The sequence below is a fragment of the Ambystoma mexicanum genome, chromosome 3q (assembly GCF_040938575.1).
Source record: "Ambystoma mexicanum isolate Mex_15411 chromosome 3q, UKY_AmexF1_1, whole genome shotgun sequence".
NCBI lineage: Eukaryota > Metazoa > Chordata > Amphibia > Caudata > Ambystomatidae > Ambystoma > Ambystoma mexicanum.
In genome coordinates, this window is record NC_090926.1 from 1,118,483,331 (window position 1) to 1,118,503,552 (window position 20,222).

The window sequence follows — 20,222 nt, forward strand, 5'->3', positions numbered from 1 at the left end:
CCTAGCAACAACTTGATGGTTTGCACCATGGTGGTCTTAATCGACAACAGCCACTGCACCTTCCCTGCAATGGCGGCTACCATCTCCTCTGAGATTGACACCAGGCAGGACACCGTATTGAGTCGGATTCCTAGGAACAGCGCTTTCTGTGATGGTGTCAAGCAGGACTTTAGCTAGTTGGAGAATCCCAGGTCCATCGGCAGCCGGATGGTCACCTCCGTGTCCACCGGCCAACTCTGGCTAACAGACGCCCTGATGAGCCAGTCATCGAGGTTTGGGTATAGGTGTATACCCCGTAGATGTAGATGGCCCACCGGTTCCAGGCACTTTGTGAACACTCTGGGGCAGTGGTCTTCAAACTTTTTCAGCCTGGGCCCCCCTGAGCAAGGTTTGGGCAGGCCGGGCCCCCCCAAAAGTGCCAGATGGACAGTATGTAGAAATCGCTATCAACTTTAGCGTGCCGTCACCGCACCCTACTCCCAGTACAGACCCTGGGCACTCCCCACCCTACTCCCACCACTATTCCAGTGCTGCCACCCATCCTGCTCCCAACACAGTCCCATAACACAAGCATACACACATCCATACACATTTAAATAAAAAATAAATCACCATAAACGTACCTTCTGCAGGGGCCTGCACATGGTTGCTAAAATGCCCCGCTCCAGGTTGCTCTGCCCGTATGTGCGAGGAGGCGCAAGAGCACCCCCTCGGACATACATACATACATGCAGTGCCCCAGCCAGCATTTCCAATGAGCTACGCAAGGCTGGCGAAGCAAAACACGCCCAGCCCTGCATGGCTCAGTGATCATGTGCGGCTGGAGAAATGAACTGTAAAAGGCAAACCGTTTCCCTTTGACAGTTCAGCCAGCCCAGGAGCACTCACTCAGCTGGAAAAAGCAGCTGAGGGAGTGCTCAGTGTTTCACTGGGCTGGCTCCTCGGCTGCTCCATAATGGGTGAGGTGGCCAGTGGGTGGACACCCCCTCACCCATTATGGATGAGCCGGCAGGCTTGGATTGGCCTATAGGGCAATAGGGCGATGACGTACCAAAAATGCTAAATGCTAGTGTAGGCCAGTCAAAACGACTTCAATCTGGAAGGTAGGGCCTTGAACTAGTAGTGCTGTCCCTGCACTACAAAGCATAGACACTTTCAGTGTTTCTTGTGAATGGGGACGTGGATGTAGGCGTCCTGCAGGTCAGGCAACGTCAAGAAATCTTTTTCCAGTTGGTCGAACACGTGTTGCAATGTGACTATCCTGAATTTATGGGGCTCGAGGTATTTTGTTCAGACGTTGCAGGTCTAGAACGAGCCTCCAGCCCACGGTCTTCTTTCTGACCAAAAAGTATCTGGAGCCCTAGAGTCGCTGAGGAACTAGCTCCATCATCCCTTTTCGCAGCATGACCAGTAACTCCTCCAAGAGCTGAGGGATGTCCACCATAGGCCTGGGAAAGGCATATGTAGTCTTCCTGAGTCGTGGATCTGGAAGGCTGACTGTACGATGAGGAGGCCCCTTTTGAAGACCTGCTCGACTTTCCTCTGCAGGAGTGAAATTAAGAGCAGTGCTGCTGGAGGGAGCCCAGGAACAGGCCGTCTCCACAGCCACCTGGATGGCCTGTAGGGACTCGTCAACAACCTTCCCGAAAAGGTTATCTCCGTTGAAAGGCATGTCCAGTACCTTTGCTCTGACAGCCCAGCAGAAATGTGTGGCCTACATCCAGCCTTGGCTGGAAAGGCAGGCACTGTTCCCCATCTGCTGGAACCTGTGTCGGGAATGTCCAGCACCACTGTGATGGCGTGGTCCGACACTACCTCCCCTTGCTGGGAGCGATTGCCTCCATCTTCTTGTTGATGGGGAGGAACTCCAAAATCGGACCCAGCTTTTACCACAGCTCCCCGTCATACCTGGCTTGGATCGCCATCCAACTCTGCCTCTTGTGTATCAATTCTGAAATGTTCGGCAGCTTTTATGAGGAGTTCATTGTACTGTTGCTGATTATCCACAGGAGAGTTAGCCACGGGTTGGTCATAATGGTCCGGAGATTGTATGTCGTCGTCAGAATACTTCTTCGTTTTTTGGCAGCAGGTTGGGTGGAGCTAGGAAAGCCTAGGGAACAGGGGTAGATGTACTATCTAATATGCAAGGTTCTATATGTTGCATGGCTCCTGAAAGGGAGTCCCCAGGGAGAGGGAGAGCAAGAGCCCCCAGAAGTCATCTCTGTAGCAGGATCACGAGCCTACCTGAGTCATGGGCTCACACATAGGAAACCGCCTGCTCCCGATGGCCCTCAATGTCAGCGCTGGACTCTCCCTCCACTTCCATAGCTGCTTCAGCCTCCACGGCGTGGTGGTTTCCCAGCACTTTGCCTTACAGTCCTTTAATGTCTTGGGCCAAAATAATTTGCAAAACGTACAATGTTTTTCGGGGTGTTCCCTGGTGAGAAAGGTTACACACCTTGTGAGTCCATTCAAGGAAACTTCCTGTTACAGGAAGGACAACATTTAAAGGGTGTTTTCCATAATACGGAAAGATGGCAGCACATCGATGGAAAAGGAAGAATAGGGAAATAGGCATTCTCTAAAGAGAATAAAGTTATGACCTACCCCCACTCTCCCTACTGTGAAGGATCACGGCGAAGGTAGGCGCAGTCAAAGTTCGTTGAGACGGTAGAAGTAGTCGTTGACGACTCCGTCCTCGAAAGCAGTCGCCAAAGATCTTGCTGTGGTACGGCCGTCAAAAGAAAGAATTCTAAATGTAAACTTGTATAATCAATGGTGTTATCCAGAAAGAAGGAACACTAACTTGCATCCAACTATGATGGCGGACAAAAGAAATCTGAGGGACCTCGACACGTGAAAGACCATGGGTACAGTGGACGTCACACTAGGGATAGTATTACTGACACCTAGTTGACGTCCCTTTTCAAGTTTTGAAAACAAATGATGTAATACTCTGCGACTACCACTGGATGTCGGCCTACCCAGTACAATTACACATAGTTTCACCAATCTCCAACTTCTGCATAATTACCTGTTGGGACCCTCCAGACATTACTGGCTACATGACATTTGAACCCACCAACACCCTTTCCCCAGATTTCAGCCCCTTCAAACATAAGATGGCTGCCTGAAATCAGCAAAACAATGTGGTCGTAGAAGGACCGGTCTCCACATGACTAACAAAACAAGGTCCTTTGGGACCTCAAAAAATCACTTTCAAAGCCCTAGGGTGCAAGGTTTAAAAATATTTTCAATGCACCAGAACGTACTGCATCACACCAGTGTGAGGCGTCAGATGGGGAGAGAGCACAGAAGGTCCTAGCATACAGCAGCACACCAACTCTCGCCTCCACACAACATCTGGTACGGGGTATGTCAGCCAGCCACACACGCCCATTCTCAATGCAGTTCAGGGTGCAAAGCACAGCAAGCGATAAGTGAATTGCGACCTACAGGATAATTGATTTTCAACAATTGACGAGTGTTATGTTGGTCTACAGAATCCGTACGGAGACTGGATAGGTTTTGCTAGTATAGCTATGTATATGGATTGTGCCTAGGGAAAATACTCTCATGATGGGAGATAAGGAGCTGACACTACCCTGCTCCTGGCATTTTCTGGAGGATCCTCCATGGGCAAACTCCAGGGGCACATCACTTGGTTCTCCAGGCTAATGTGAAATTGAAGCAGTTACGTAGCTGTGACAGTGTTTCCACTGAAATCAGTCCCCTGGGGCCCGAGTGAATCCTGGTAAGAGGCAGAGTAGCATGTAAGGATTGTGAAGTCATACGCAAAAAACTTGTCGCCCAGATGGAGCGCCTAAGAAATGAGAACTATTTACCTTTCACAAGGCTGCCTTTTCTCCAACTTGGAAACAGTCAGCAAATCCATAGGCCTACATGTTTGTCAGCCCTTTGAGTGCTTGGTAGTTATGCAATAAAAACAAAAAAATTACCAGGCCATCAGAGTCAAGATGTTAGACCACATTTCCAGGAACAGTCAGAAGCAGCAGATAATCAAATTGCCTCAAATCTAATTTTCTGCCGAGGAAGCCAAGAGGGAGGCAAATGTGAAATTCCATGCTGGAGATCAAAGCTTACAGGTATGCATATTTTTCTTCAACATCAAAACGACTACAAAGATTGACATGGCTATCATTTGGACAAGCAAGCAGTAACGACCTACATGGGTAGAAGAGGATGGCCGCCTCGCCATCTAAAAAGATACTATGTAATGCCTGTGTTGACATTAAGGCAGTAATGCCTGGTAATTGTAATTGGTTAATTATGAGGCACTTAATACCCAGAGGTTAAGCGCAGACCCGGGGAACGAACCTGTGGTGCTCTGCGTCGTCTTGCTTCCAAGGGGAGCATGTTGTCCCTGAGCAATGGTAAAGGTGGGTAATGGTCTCCACATGGCTGCTCTGCACATCTTTCTTAGTGGGATAGTCAGAGTCGTTGCTGCCATTCTTCTAAGAAGCTATTTTAGGAGAATTGTTGGTGCAATTTAACAGCCATCTAGCTATGCCCTGTTTTGAAGTGGCCTTTCTGAATTCATTCCCTCTTTAACACTTGCATGCTTGCAATTAATTTATTACCCACCTGTTTTAATGGTTAAGATGTAAGTCATTCCATGGCATACACTGATTCGGTTGCAAATATACAGTGGCTTGAATGGGTGAATCATGAGTTGACACAATCAAATTCAATTTCTGAAGAAATGCATGCTCTGAATAAAATCCTGGTTCATTTAGAAGGGAATAGGATTTACTGTCCAGTCTCAGAGTATCTCAAATGTCCACCAATTGAAACTGTTTACTGCAGCAAACACAGCAAATATATGTGCTGATAATGTAAAAGGTTGTAAAGCTTGGGTCTGCACAAAATTACAAATGTTTTCAATATACTGATTGACTGAGCTTGTGCCCAAGATGGTCGTACTATAGCGGTCCACAAAATCCCTGTATGCTGCATGATGCCGTTATATGGTGGAGATTGTGGTCCTGGTTGCTGCTCAGCAGCATAGAATGAGAACTGAGGAGAATGTGTGGCCGGACAGATAGCAAGTGTACCAACTACAAAAGCCATGATCTTCCCGACCACTTGTTTACTTTAAAAATCATTCTACAAGAGCAGAGCTTCAGATTACAGAGCAGTATGTATTTAGGGAATGGTATGAAAGTAATACAAACTTGTATGAACAACCGATTTAAATCACCTCACCCAAAAATGTGAGTTAGAATATCTGGCAATACATCCCAGAGTTTGAAATTCGTCCCTCATAACACTTTCCAGTGTCCTCCACTTTGTTGACTCTCAGCTGTTCTGTCTCGCCCGTCCTAATAGCTCCTCTCAACCTCATTCCCCTCCTCGCCACCCCCTTTATCCTACACCACTTCCTGCTTTTTGGCTGTTTCCTACACCTTCTCCAGCACAGCCCTTCCCACTCAAGTTCACCTACACATAACCTATGCCCCCACATTACCCTGTTCAGGTCAGATTCCCAACTCCACCCTCTAAAACCCCTAGCTCTTTTTATAGGCGACAGGGTTATGCATCGAACAAAGTGTGATTGTACTCATGTGCTTTTGTTTCACACAAGCCTGATTGCATGCCTCTCCATAGGGTTGCAAAAACACACATCAGTCTGATTTATCGTGCTGTGAGATGGGTCAACATTATGTGGAGATAAAACAAGGCTACCTCCTTCTAATCTTTAGATTCTCATCTGCAGATTGGTCAGCACCGCAGAGGCTTGCAGACATTATTCCAAGTATTGTGTTAAAGGCCTGATTCCTCGTGCAAAGCTGCTTTCCATGGATTTCGGCAGGTCAGAGGCAAACTAGCATAGTCTCTGCCAGAATCAGGACTATACATCTATCTAATATATCCTGTATCCTCTGGACCGATAACATTCCAGCAGGTAGATTGAGGTGGAGAACAACTGTTGATCTGAAGTATTTTCCCCTTTTCCAAAGTCAGTCCATTTTTTGCCTTCACATTTAATCAAAAGAATGTTAGGTTAAGAGGAAGGGTTGAGTATGCTTTATAAACAGCATCTGTTTCCAGGTGGGCTACAGAAATTACTACAACTATGGATTATCACAGGAACCAGATTGGGGGGATCCGGGGGACTACAGCCATTTCCTTACTTCTCCTGGCATCCCAATGGAAGCCTGTGGAGTGGTTTGGGAAAATTACAAGGCACTGCCTTTCATAACATAACCGTTAAGCAATGTGACCTTTGTTACTCATGTCCCCCAAGTTACGGGTATCTTAAGAACTCTGCATTATGCAAGGCCTGAGGGGTTGCAAGACTAGCAGATCCAGGATTTTTAGGGGTCCTGGTGGCCTTGAGCCCTAATCTGAAGCAATAAACAATCAGGAGACTGGGGATTCAGCGCCCTTTGTTAGGGGGGGGGGGGGGGTCGCATTGAGCGGCCAACGGCACCTGGAACCCAGAGTAACTGTTGGAGCCCCTTACTGGTTAATGACAGATGGGACAAACTGCCTACGACCAATCATTTCTTAAAGATCAATGTTATTCCAATGTGACAAAAAGAAGTGTAAAGCCTCATGCTTCAAAGTAATTAACCTGTTGAATTCATAGCTCAGAGCCCAGGGTGCAACATAGGTAGGTTGCGAACCTCAGCCAAGAAGGAATAAAAGACCCAAGATGATTGGGAGAAGTAGAAAACTCATGAAGTGATGCGGGAACCAAATAACAGATTTCAGAATTAGAATATTTTCAAGTAAAAATGAAAACTGTTGTGCACCTGCATGCACAATTTAATCATAGTGACTTTGTTGCTGCAAGAGCGTTTCAGGCTGAACGCCATGCGTTTTAGGTAAACTGGGAAAAATGCCAGAGAATGAATGAATAAATAAATGAATAGAGGAGTAGATCAAAGTTAGACAAGAGCTAAAACATTGAATCACTGGTGACAAGGAAGCAAATATTATGATAGCAGAAATACCACAGTGTGGCAATGACCGATTATCCATTCATTCAGAGGAAAACGTGTGTAAACTAGTCAGAGGGACAGGTAGTAGTCTTAGTCAGATGGAAAAAAGTTGTGTCTAAATTCACCACTGGATGGCACACTTTCCAGAAATGAGTGTTTCCATGATCTGGAAGTTTAATAAGTGTCACACAATGAAAAGGGGGTCCAAGATACAACTTGGCCTAAGGTTGAGCAGTCTACGTTACAAATATGCAGAACTGCAGGAGGGACAAAGACTGAACTGTTTCACAGTTTTCACCAGATATGTATCCATCTCGAAGCATCATACTATGGGACAACATTTTACAAGCATGCAAGGTTAAAAAATAAACAGGTCATAATTGAGTTCCAAACTGATTCTAGTTTCTCCAATCCTGATGTTATCAGAATGCTATCCTGGAGAAAATGGATGGTATGTTGCAATTCAAAGGAATAGTCTTTGGCAGACCTTCTTAAATGCTGAACTTAAAATTGCATATAATTTAAGGTTTTACTTGTCAAACCCGGCAATTAGTTCCCAATTGTTTTCGGTTATTGGTTCTTGCCAGGTTTTATAGGATTTATTTTCATAGGAAGCTGCAATAAAGTGAGTCAAACAAATAAGTCAAGCACATGTAGGCAGATTCACAACCCCACTTTTAAATATTAACCAGAGCCTTAGAATAATGTCATAGAGACCATGCTCTTATTCTAAAACTACATTAAAACCAACTGATGAGCAATTTTTCTGCAGGTAGTGGTGTGGTTAAGGTATATCGAAGGGTAGCCCACAACAAAGCAAAAAGGGTTCATTTGATTTTTAATGAATAAAGGGAGGTCATCAGCAGAATTACTGATAGCATTAATACAGCGCCCGGATGAGGAACAATGTCATAATTGGGTAAGAATCTGGTGAGGGTGTGCGGACCACTGGGGAAATCAACTGCTAAATACAAAGTGGTGCTACTTTTCTTCAACTACAGTACCAGGATGTACCAGATGATATGTGACAAGGACTGTGGTCTTACTTCAAATGTATATATAACTCATCAAAAGATTTTGTGATCCAAAGCAGAAGCATGTTTCCCCAAGAAATTGCATACTCATTCATCCCACAACAGCATGTAGTCCACCAAACTGCTTACTTTGATAGTGCTCAGGTCCATTGGATGTTTAATTATCTCGCTGTAATCATGCAGTCCAAGGGCCTCGACATCCACAGGTTTGTAGAAAGGCCAAGCATAGGCAGCGTGCTTCTTGGTAAACATCTCCTTAATCATGCCACTACAGTACTTTAACTGCTCAGATGCCTTGTTGCTTTTCTCTACAGCTGGTTGCTGAGAGTCTGGCACTTCTTTCTTTGGGGGCTTTGGAGGCCGATTGCTTTCACGGCGAGGACCGGACTTTACAGGTTTAAGCTCCGTAGGCAATGGAGAGGATTCGTGCAATGGGTCAATGGTTGTTGGCGTTGTAGTGTCCGCTTTCCTCTTCACACCTCTTTTCGACTGCCCATAAGAAACAAGATGCATTAAATAGTCTGCTTTAAATCCACCTGCTTAATCCTGAAAGTTTCTTCCTTTTGTTATGATACCACAATTGACAAATTATACAAATATGTTATAATACTAATTAAACAATGTTAAAACCTAAACAAGTGGCAAATTGGATAGGTGAGGCTCATTTAAAACATTAAATAAAAAATATTGCATCATTGTAAAATGTGTAGAACTCTTTTTACAAACTATTTTTATTTTGTGTTTTCAACTCGAGTGCCTTAGTTCCATTCATGCGTAGGAAACCAAGTTTAACATTCTAAGCAAATCTCTTACAAACAATTGTATCTTCTTCAGTAAGTCCTCGAGTATAACAATTAAACAGTTTATCCCCCTCCTCTTTCCCCCTTTTCATCCTTCACAGTAATGTTCAGTTGAGATAACGCAAGAAAAATGTTCACATGTAATTTGGTGCTTACAACTTTAGGGCTGTCCTTGTTTCATAAAATGGAGACTTTACACAGAATTCTGGGTTTGAAATACATTTGTTCCCCGTCTTTAGTAAACTCATGAAGAGGCATCCACATATTCAAGTATTTGGGGTATGAGCCATATGCCAGTGCTGTCACCTTCTCCATAGCCATAACACCCCACAGCTTGACCCACCACATGGCCTCAACCGGCCCCTGCTTATTTTTCCACATGTGTGCCAAGTTGATTCTGGCTGCACATAACATGTGGGTTATGAGCTTAGCTCTAGCCACAGTGTTTGTGCAGATGCCTTCAACCGCCTCCCCCAGCAATATCACTGATGGATCCATAGGGAGCTGCACCCCCATTATTTCCTTAATGTGAGTCAGGATTTCTTTCCAATATGCACATGCCCGTGGACAGGCCCACCACATATGAATTAGGTCTCCGGTGTCTCCGCAGCCTCGCCAGCATAATGGGGAGTAGCTAGCGTTAATAGTGTGTATTCGCTGCGGTGTCATGTACCATCTAAGATTTAACTTGTAGGCCGCCTCCTTGATCAAAGCACATCTAGAGCTTTTCGCTGCTTGACGCCAAATTTTCCCCCAGGTCTCCAAGGGAATAGGTTTACCCACATCCTCCTCCCATTTCCTCATATATGAGAGGGTTTCTTCCGGATCCGCCCCACTAAGCAGTCTGTATATTCGCGACACTTCTTTTTCCGGTGTCCCGCCTGTATCTTGAGTTTTAGCCATATTGGTGCCCGGGACGCTCCCTCTTTTACTTTTGCGTTTGTGACCCAATGTCTGATTTGGGCATAATGGAATCTTTCACTCTCCTGGATCCGGAATTTTTCTTTACATCCCTCAAACGTCAGAGGAACCCCGTCTATATAAAATTCTTTTAATGTCAGAGCCCGCCCTCCCTCCCAGTGAGACTAGAAATGGGGTTGTGTGCCTGGTGTAAAGTCTGGGTTATAGGCCGTTGGCGTGAGTGGGCCTCCCCCAATCTTTATCTTCCCACTACCTAGTGCTTTGTCCCAGTACCATAGTGTGGCTTTGGTTGCTTCCAGAAGTGTGCCCTCTCTCCCTCCATGTCTAAAGCACAAGAACCCAGATACTCCAGTGGGACCTTAGTTACCTCCCCCTCCAAGCTTAACCATCGGTTTTGGTTCCCTCGTGGAGCCCACTGTAACATCAGCGCCACCTGTGCCGCCCACAGATATCTACGGAATTCTAGCACTCCCAACGCTCCGATTGCCTGGGTTCGGAATAAAACTTTTCTAGGGACTCTGGGCTTCTTCCCTTTCCAAATAAAGGCCATAACTTTCTTTTGTAAGTTCTGGATCGCCGGGGGTCAGGATTCGTAGTGGAAGTGCACTTACTACGTATAAAAACCTGGGGAGAAGGGACATCTTAACTGCAGCTATACGTGCTGACCAAGACAGTTCTTACATATACCATCTCTTGAGGTCTTCTGTCAGGGTTTTCAGCAGTCTTGGGATATTTGCCACATAGAGCCTCTTATATGTGGGTGTTAGGATTATGCCCAAATAGGCTATGGGCCTTTGACTCCACTTTAATGGGTAACATCTCTCCCATTCTGCCACCCGCTCTGGGTCCTTGGTAATGTTGAGAGCTTTGGATTTAGGGTAATTAATAGGAAACCCTGAGACTTAGGCAAATTCCTCTTGTAGTGTGACAGCTTGAGGGAGTGATTGCTCCATATCCCTTAATTAGAAGGATGTCATCTGCGTAGAAGGCTATTTTCTGAGATTCACAGGTTCCCGCCTCCACCCCAAGGATACCCCTCTCCACCCGTACCTTCTGTGCTAGGGACTTCATGGCCATAGCAAAGATTAATGGTGATAGTGGGCACCCTTGCCTAGTACCTTTGCGGATCGGAATGCTTTCGGTTAGTTGCCCATTGATCATTAGCCTTGTGGAAGGATTTACAAAGTTGGCTAGTATCATACGGGAGAAGATCGGTCCACAACCAAACTTCTCCAGGGTCACCGTAGGAAGCTCCAGTCCAGATGTCAAAGGCCCTGGAGGCATACAGAGCTAGAATAGACATGGGCTGGCCCGTCTTCTGTCATCATTCAATGGTGTTTATTGCCCTTCGGATGTTATCATACATGTGATACCCACTCACAAAGCCTGCTTGATCCAGGTGGATTATTTTCGGCAGAACTTTAGACAACCTTTGTGCTACAATAGTAGAGTAGATCTTTGCACCCCCATTTAACAATGAGATAGGGCGGTAGCTTGCGCAATCCAATGGGTATCTATCTGGTTTCAGCAGGAGCACCATGTTAGCTGGGCTCATATCGCCTGCGACACGTCCGTTCTCTTATATAGTTAAATAAGTGTGTCAGCAGGCCCACCTAGACATTTTGTAATGTTTTATAATAAGCATTGTAGAGGCCATCTGGGCTCAGGTATTTGTTCCCTTTCAAGGTGTTGATGACCCCCCCCCCCCCACCTCCTCCTCTTCTGATATAGGGCTTCTAGTTCTTGCCCATCTCATTCTGTGATTTGTGGCAGATCTATTTGTGCTAGAAATTCTGTCTGTGCCTCGCTTTGCAGGTTATCGTCTGATAAGTAACTGGAGTACAACAAGTGCATGATTTCCGCTATCCCACTTTCCTTTCTTTCCAGACCTCCCCCTGGGCACTTTAACTGGTTGATGCGATTGCTGTCTTTTTGTTTTTTCAATTTGGCCACTAATAGCCGATTGGCCTTGTCCCCTTTCATGTAGTACAACTGTTTCGTTCGGACAAGAAGTTGTGCGGATTCATCCGCGTAGTGTGCTTTTAAGGCGGCTTTGGTCTGTTTTAGTTCTTGCGAGGCTTTCTGTGATCTTTTATCTTCGTATTGGGCTTCTGCTATTTTAACTTTGGTTTCTAATTCTTGCCTCTCCCATTCCTTCCTCATCAGGAAGTTTGCACTATGTGCAATGAATTCACCTTGGACTACTGCTTTACTGGCGTCCCATATTGTTCCTCAATTAATCCCTGGTGAAGTGTTTTCTTTGAAGGAATTCCTTAGCACGTGTTCTATGTCCGTTCTGAGTGCCAGGTCTTTTAGTAGTTCATTTAGGCGCCATGGTTTACGGGTCTGAGCCTCGGACTCTGCATCTCCATCATCACAGAGACCGGCGCGTGGTCTGATATGCACGGTATCCCTATTTCCACCCCTGTGATTTGTGAAATAACCGCATCAGAGACTAGGATCATAATCGATCCGGGAGATCCTTTATTTACAGCTGAATAGAAAGTATAGGCTTTTTATTGGGGGAGGAAAAGCCTCCAGGTTTCTATTAGTTGAAAGTCTGTAAGGAATTGGGCTAAGGCCCGTCTATTTGCATTATCACTGGGGGATGCTGAAAGGGTTTTGTCCATTGGGGCGCCCATTACGCAATTAAAATCCGCCCTTTTAGGATCTGCCCCCTTCCCCATTATGCGAGTTTTGGCAATAGATCCAGCAGAAACCCGTCTTACTCATCATTGGGAGCGTAGATCGCTAGCATGGTGACCTGCTGGCCCATCAGATTCCCCCCAGGATCAGGTAACTCGCCTCAGGAGGTTTTTTGGACAAACTGCTTCTCAAAGCGAACCTCCTTAGCAATATCTTAATTTATGTTCATCTTCCGGGAGCAGATGGGTTTCCTGCACCCACACCACTGAGGCTTGTCGTTCCATGAGCCTCCTCATAATTGATCTCCTTTTAATTGGGGAGTTTAGCCCTTGAACGTTTAGCATAACAAATAACGAAGTTAGTCACCGTAGGGACCACCTTACTCCTAGTCCATAGTCCCCTTTCCTCCATACTTATGGGACATTGCTCCGTCCTGTGGGACGGGACCAGAGCACTTTGTAAAAGCATCAAAATTTTGAATTCTTTAGTCCTTTCTTTCTACGCGGGGTACTGCACACGGCCGTAACCCCGCCCATCTTAGCTCCGCCCGCACATTGCCCATCAGTCTTATTCTATCGCCAGGTCAGAGACCTTTAAGCAATAACAGAGAAACCTTATTAGAGGGGACAGCGGGCGGGCATATGGAGACAAGGGGACTATGGTCTAGGAGTAGGGTGGTCACTACGGTGAGTAACCTGGTTATACTCCTACGTACCGTCCCCTTTCCTCCATACTTATGGGAGATTCCCAAGCACTCCTTACAGGAACTACGGGTGGATGGAAAACCCCTTACTCAAACAGGTTCTTCAGCACAGTCTGACCAAACTGAGCATCAGACCTGGAGCTCAGGTCAAGACAATGTTTACTAAATGCCGATGGGGAGGCCCATGTAGCCGCTTTTGCGATGGTCTCCCAGGGGACATACTTTTGAAAGGCAATTGCAGCTGCCTTGCCCCGCACCAGGTGTGCATGAATACCTTTAGGAGGCTGCAACCCTTGGACAGTGTAAGACTCCGTAATGCAAGCAGCGATTCATCAGGAGATCGTCGCCTTAGAGGCCCGTCTACCTTGTGGATTACCAAAGGTCACCAATAGTTGAGAAGAGCTCTTAAATTCCGATGTTCTGTCTAGACAGAACGTAAGAGCCCTTCTAAAATCCAAACAATGCAGAACCCTTTCCACTTCTGAATCAGGGTTCGGAAAGAAGACCGGCAGCGAGATTGATTCAGATGGAAATCAGAGACCACCTTTAGCAGGAAAGAAGGATTTGTCCGTAGGACCACCTTATCCTTGTGGAAAACCAAGAAGGGATGATCCACCGAAAAAGCTTGGAGCTCACTCACACGCCTTGCTGAAGTAACGGCAACCAAGAGACACCTTCCACGAAAGATGCTTACGGTCCACCGTGGCCATTGATTCGAACCGTTTATGACAATGCCATAAGGACCACATTCAGATCCCACGTCGGGTGCGGTTTGCGAACCAGTGGATAAAGGCGCATCAAATCCGCAAAATGTCTCCTAATCACTGGATTAGGCAGAGAATAAGAGCATTGGTCCGGGGATAGGTAGACGGCTATCGCCGAAAGATAAGTTATGCATGACAGAAGAGGAACGCCCGACTGCTAGGTGGGATACGAAGGACAGCACAGTGTCAATTGTAGCCTCCCTTGGGTCCAGCTATTTGTCTAAGCACCAATGAGAGAAACTAAGCCATTGCTTCTATACCGGCACCTCGTCAAGGGCTTCCTGGATAGTGCGCATCTTATCAGCAGAGAGCTTAAGATGTTCTGAAGACCTGAAATCGTGCGCCATGCCGCTGAGTGATTGTGGGGAGGAGTGCCACAGCTGTTGATCCCCCCCCCTGGTGAAGGAAATCGGGACTCACAGGTAGCCTGATCGGTGCACACACCGACAGGTGTTGAAGTTCTGAGAACCAGAACCTGGCTGGCCACCACGGGGCTATTAGCAGAAACAAACAGTTCACTGTGTTGTTCAGCTTGCAAATCGTCTGATGAATCAGAGGCAGAGGCGGGAAAGCATAGGCCCTCATGTTGTGACAAGGAATCTCAAGAGCATCCCCCTGAGAGGAGGCTCCCAGACCATTGATGGAGGCATACAGAGGAAGTTTGTTTGCCGACGTTGTGAAGAGGTCCATCTTCGGAGTTCACCAACGCAGGAAAATCCATGAGAGGATCTCTGCCTTCAGTTCCCATTCGTAGCTGACCATTGTCCGTTGACTGAGTGCATCTCCCGTAACATTCAGCTGGACAGGTCCACAAGAGGGGGAGACTTGGTGCCCCCTTGCTTGTTGATGTAATACATTGACACCACATTGTCCATGCGGATACGGACCACTTTGTTGGCATTGACAGGTCTGAATGCCTTGAGCGCTAGGAAAAAAGCCAGAAGTTACAGATTTATGTGAGGGAACTTGTCCTAAGGCGGCCAAAGGCCCGGGACCTGAAGAAGATCCAACAGTGCACCCCACCCCAGAAGGGAGTAGTCTGTCGTGACCGTTACCATCAGGGCTGGGTCCTGAAACCCTGCACCCACCGACATGTTGCTGAAAGACGACCACCACTGTAGGTCCGCTCTCATGGAAGCCGGAATCAATATCAACTTGGGAGTCCGGATCCACAGCCTAACGCCAAGGACTCTGAAGAAGCATCTCAGTCCGCCTCATCTTAAGACGAGCAAGGAGTAGAGCCAAAATGCACGAGGCCAAGAGGCCCAGAAGCCTCTGGAACCACCAGGCCGACATGCTCTCCGATTGCACAAAGATCTGACACGTTGCCAACAGATCCACCGTTTTGTCCCCCATCAGGTAAACTCTGCAGTCGATAGTGTTCCAGCGAAATCCCAGGAAAATCAAGTCCTGAGAGACAGTCGTGGAAGATTTCCGCCAGTTCACCGAAAGCACGAGATGGGACAGGAGCTGGAGAAGAGACTGAAGATTGCACGTGGCTTTCAGCGGGCAAGGGCTGCGTAAAAGACAATAGTCTAAACACGGATACAAATGGATATCCTGCAGACGAAGATAAGCTGCAATCACCGACATCTTCGTAAAGACCCGCGGTGCCACGCTCAAGCCAAAAGGAAGCACTCGGAACTGGAAACTGAGGTATCTCCTGTGTGGATTCCAAATCAGTATATGCATATACGCATCCTGAAGGTCCACCACGCTGAGCCAATCGCCCATCTGCAAAGAGGACTTTATCTGGCCAGGCGTGATCTTGAATTTCTCTTGGGGTAGGAAAAGATTGAACTGGGAAAGGTCTAGGATGATGCGCAGGCCAACCTGGTTGGGTTTGTGCACCGTAAACAGCCGGCAGTAGAAGCCCTCCCTCGCTCCCCTAGGGGAACGGGTTCCACTGCTCCGAGGTCCAGCAACTTCTGAATCTCAGCTCTGAGGGAGGGCGACCCTGACTGCTGGAAAGGAGGGTAGACGGGTGGGGTAGGGCGTAAGGGTAAGCGGAAGTTCGCCCCAGCGACTGACGAGACCCACCGGTCGTCGGTGATGGTCTGCCACGCCTCCCAATGAGATGCAATGCGTCCTACCACCGGGGTCTCGTGCGAGCACAGAGAACCCTCATTTGGCAGGTTTTTCGGTGGTGTTACCACCTGAACCCGAGGAGGAGGCTGACAAGCGGGAGAAAAACCGAGTCCGTTGCTGCCTCCAGTTGGAATTTCCCAAAGGGGTGTCCGCTCTGCGGGATTTTCGATCTAGAAACCCCCTGAAACCAGAGGAGGACCGGGCTTGTGACAACGGTCTCTGCATCCTAAAAAATGGTTTCACCAGGACGGACAAGGACTTGGCGTTCTGGGTGCTATCCTTAGTTTTGGTCAGCTCCACATCCGTTGAAGAATGAAAAAGCTCTTTGCCGTGAAACGGCGGGTCCAAAACCTTGTCCTGCACCTCCTTGGAGAACTTGGTGGCGTGTAGCCAAGCCTGCCGAGAGGTATCAACTCCAAGCAGAAGGCCCCGGGCCGAAGTGTCAATGTGATGAGCCGCAGCCTCCAGCAGATCCTGGGCCAGGACCCTGGCATCCGACAGTCCCGCCTTAAAGTCCTCTAGTTTTTCGACAGGAGTGAACTCCTCGAACTCCGACAGACCTACCGACATCTTCATATTCGCCCCCGCTAACACCAGTTCTCTGTTAGCCTGCCGTAGCTGCAGAGCCGAGTTACCAAAAATCTTTCTCCCAAGGGAGTCGGGGAGCTTGTCCTCTTTCCCCAGGACCTGAGTAGCCGTTGTTAAAGAGGATGCTGCAGGCCTGGACTGCAAGGTGCCCGCAGCCGCCACCGTGGAAGAGGGGGGCGGACAAGATGCTAAGGCCACCTCTTCCGGAGAATACAGCCTGTAATGCGCGCCAATTTTATTTATTGACGAGCAGTCCAGAGTGGGACTTCTCAAAGACTCCACGGACCTCGGCCAAAACGTCCTCCTGCAAGAACAGACCGATATGCTCCAAAGGAGACAAGGTGAATGCCCCCGAAAGCACACCCTCCTGTGGAGCGGGTGCCTCGGGTACTAGGACATCCAACAGACATGTCCAGTACCCGGTCATGAAAAGCTCTAATAGAGCGGGGCTGGTCTTCGCTGTCCCGATCGCCCTGCGCGTCATACAACAGGTCAGGGTCTTGCTGAATCGCATCAAGCGCCACAACAGCCTTGTCCACTGGGGACAACGGCGGCAATGGCGGAAGGGTAGGGGGAGGCCCCACAGGCAAAGGAGGAGCCAGTGGAAGCACTGGAGGCGCAAGAGGAACCACCAGCGCAGGCGGGCATATCTCCCTAAACAAACCCTTGAAATACTCTCTCATGGGGTCGGAACACAAGGACTTGAAACTTGCCGAAAAGGGCATCCACCGGTGAAAGCTTTGGAGCAGCCGGAGGAGGCCGCTCATGAGGAGGATAATTCCAGGGACGCAGGGGAGAGTGTTGCCAAGAAGGCCCATCCCCAGAAGTGTCCAAGAAAATCAAGGGTGACAAACCCATAGGAAGCTAAACATTGTGCGGAAGGGGCAGCCGGGCGTTCCAGTCAAACTGGACGAAACGGATGTGCACCTATGGAACCAATCCCTACACCTGAGGCCGATGGCGTAATTGTAAGGATTACGTCCAAAATGGCCGATGTGGTCTTGGCGGGAACAGCCGCCATTTTGTCGGCACCTGAGAACTGCGATACGTGTGGAAGTGAGGAAGGGGTCCCCAAAAGTGGGTCAGAGGTCTTCATTTTAGCCTTTACACAAGGAACCTCGGCCAAGCAGGTACTGTGTGGCCTGGGATGTTTCTACGACATGCCAATAGCCAAGCTAGCTTTCTCAGGAAGGACCGCAGCACTGCCGGTTAAGGAGGAATTACCATTCAAAGCCTCACTCCTTGCCCACTCAACAGTTCTGGAGTCACCACAAGAGCGGGAATGGTGAGGAACACCTTTCACCGACAAAGGCCTTAACAGGCCTTTCAGAACTGTTGGTCACCTTAGCCTCTAATCGAGGGACTCGGACCCAAGCCCGGTAAAAGCCTCTTCTCGGCGGGCCTCAAACTTCCGTTCAGTATCAACCAACCCAGCCGAGGCCTCGGGGCGCACCACGGTACTTTTAAGGGAAGCTCCAATTAAGGAGGCCTCGGAGCGAGCTCTGGTATCCCACGACTCGGAAGAACTAGGTATACAAACAGCCCCCACAGGAGGGGCCCCTTACGTAGACCCTCGGAGAAAACTTGGTACACTTTTTAGGCCCAGAGGGCACCTCAGGGCAAGCCCCGGTAACAGAGCTGTTGACACTCCTCCCAGGAAGGAGTCCCCCGAACGGGGTGCCCCAAAAAGCAAGGAACTTACCGGGCGTTTCTTCTTTTTCGTCGATGAAGGATTGAAAATGCATAGGAGGAGCGCACTGAAACACCTCCTCCCACTGCTCTAACTGACATTGAAGTGCCCGGACCGAAAGGGAATCGCAATAAAAACAAGAGTCCCAACGGTGATCGGGACCCAGACACTCTAAACACAGAGGATGGGGATCCGCCCTAGCGAAGCGTCGCTGACAGGAAGAACACTTCGGGAAGTCTAGCTCAAAAGGCACAGACGGACAATCACGCGAACGCTAGCAAGAGCCAGAGAGGAGGGAAAAAAAGAAAACTTCTGCAGATGCTAAGTGCGTCCAGTCTCGAACGAGCAGAGAAAGGTAGTGATGGGCGATGCGCAGGGTGGGGCTAAGATGGGCAGGGTTACGGCCGCATGCAGTACCCTGCATAGAAAGAGGAAGGACGAACATTTTTACAAAGTGCTCCAGTCCCGTCGCATAGGACGGAAGAATGTCCCATAAGTATGGAGGAAAGGGGACCGGACGTAGGAGTATGTTAAATCAGCCATGGTCAAATTTGTTTTGCTCGCACTCTAGACCGCCCCAATTTTCACATAGGCCCTCCAGAGTTGAACCTTTGTTGGTCTGGTTCTCAACAGCAAATTGTGTGTCGTTTAGGTTCCCTCACGCCCCCCCTCCAACTTTTAATTTCCCCGTAACCTTTAATAACATCTACCATAATTCGTCACAGTAGTTCACCGGGATTGAACTCTCCCAGGAATATGGGGATCCACACCACCCCCTCCACCCTTTGTTCCCTCTTCTCCCACTCTTTACCCATCCTTTATCTTAGTATAGGTCCGGACCTCCATTACCCTATGCATGAATAATGTTAACAAATCAAAGCCATAGACAGCGCTTTGCTCTCCCGTGTAGGCTTGTCATGACGGCCCTTGGTCTCTATTGCGGCCCTTTGGGCGAGGCTGCGCTGGTTTCCATCAGTCATCCTCCCTGGCGTTGCCTTCCCCAAGGTGATCTGGAAGATTCTCCGCCGTAGCACCACGGTCCTCTTCGTTCTCCCTCATGAGCTTGTCCATATATTCTTCCTTTGTAACTGTGTACCACTGCCCCTTCTACTCGAACCTAAGTCCATTTGGGAAGATCCATCGATACCCAATTTTCTTGTTCATCAGCCAGTCTGTTACCACTCTCAAACTTTTCCTCTTCTGTAAGGTTGCTTGCGCCAGATCTTGATACAGCTGGATGGGTGCTGCCCGGAAACAAATGGGTTCCGCCCTGCGAGCAGCTCTCATGACATCTTCCTTTAGTTGGTACAGGTGTACTCTGGTTAGCACATCTGGAGTCAGGATTTTGTTGATTTGATAGATGGAGTAGACCCTATGCGTTCGGTCTAGGACTATGTCTCTCTTCCCTTCTCCTGGGCCCAGAATCTGTAGGAATAATTATGTCACTGTTTGCTTAAGTTCCGAGACTGGGATCGATTTAGGGATGCCTCGGATCCGTATGTTATTGCGTCTTGATCTATTTTCAGCATCTTGCAGTTTGCTTTGGACTCGGTCCATCTGCTGCTCCAACTCTTGAGCTCTCCTGGCCAGCGCGTCCTGTTAAGTGATCCTGCTCTGCTATTGCCGTCTCTGCCTCGTCTACTCGCTTCACAGCCATGATTCAAACTGGCCAAGTCAGAGGCGCTGTCCTTAATGTCGTCCTTTCGCTCCTGTAGCATCGCCAGCAGATTTGATTTGCGTAATGAAGGATCCTCTTGCGCCTGCATGTTTGAGGTGAGCGGAATTCCCCATGAGCAGCTGTTTGTTGCCGATTGCGTTTTTGGTTGTCTACGGCTTGCATGGCTCCTGACAATGATCCTTTCTGCTTCTGACCCTGTTTGGCCATGATGTTCTCTTCGAATGGCATTGAGGAGTTCCTAGGTTTGCTCCGGTACTAATCCTGGCACCAGGTTTTCATCACTGGTTCCCGCAATCGAGTCCTCTCAGACTCGCTACTTTTAAGTCTTCAAGAATCCTCTTT

The 20,222-nt window shown here is 48.2% G+C and overlaps 1 protein-coding gene across 3 annotated transcripts in view; it reads right to left on the minus strand.

The window, feature by feature from the left end:
- The window catches only part of BRD4 (bromodomain containing 4), a 1,521,397-nt gene that overhangs the window by 1,302,220 nt on the left and 198,955 nt on the right, over positions 1-20,222 (minus strand). For all 3 annotated transcript variants that reach the window (XM_069603884.1, XM_069603885.1, XM_069603886.1), the window contains exon 8: positions 8,132-8,491. In XM_069603884.1, the coding sequence (XP_069459985.1) occupies positions 8,132-8,491 (360 nt within the window). The remainder of the gene's footprint in view (positions 1-8,131; positions 8,492-20,222) is intronic.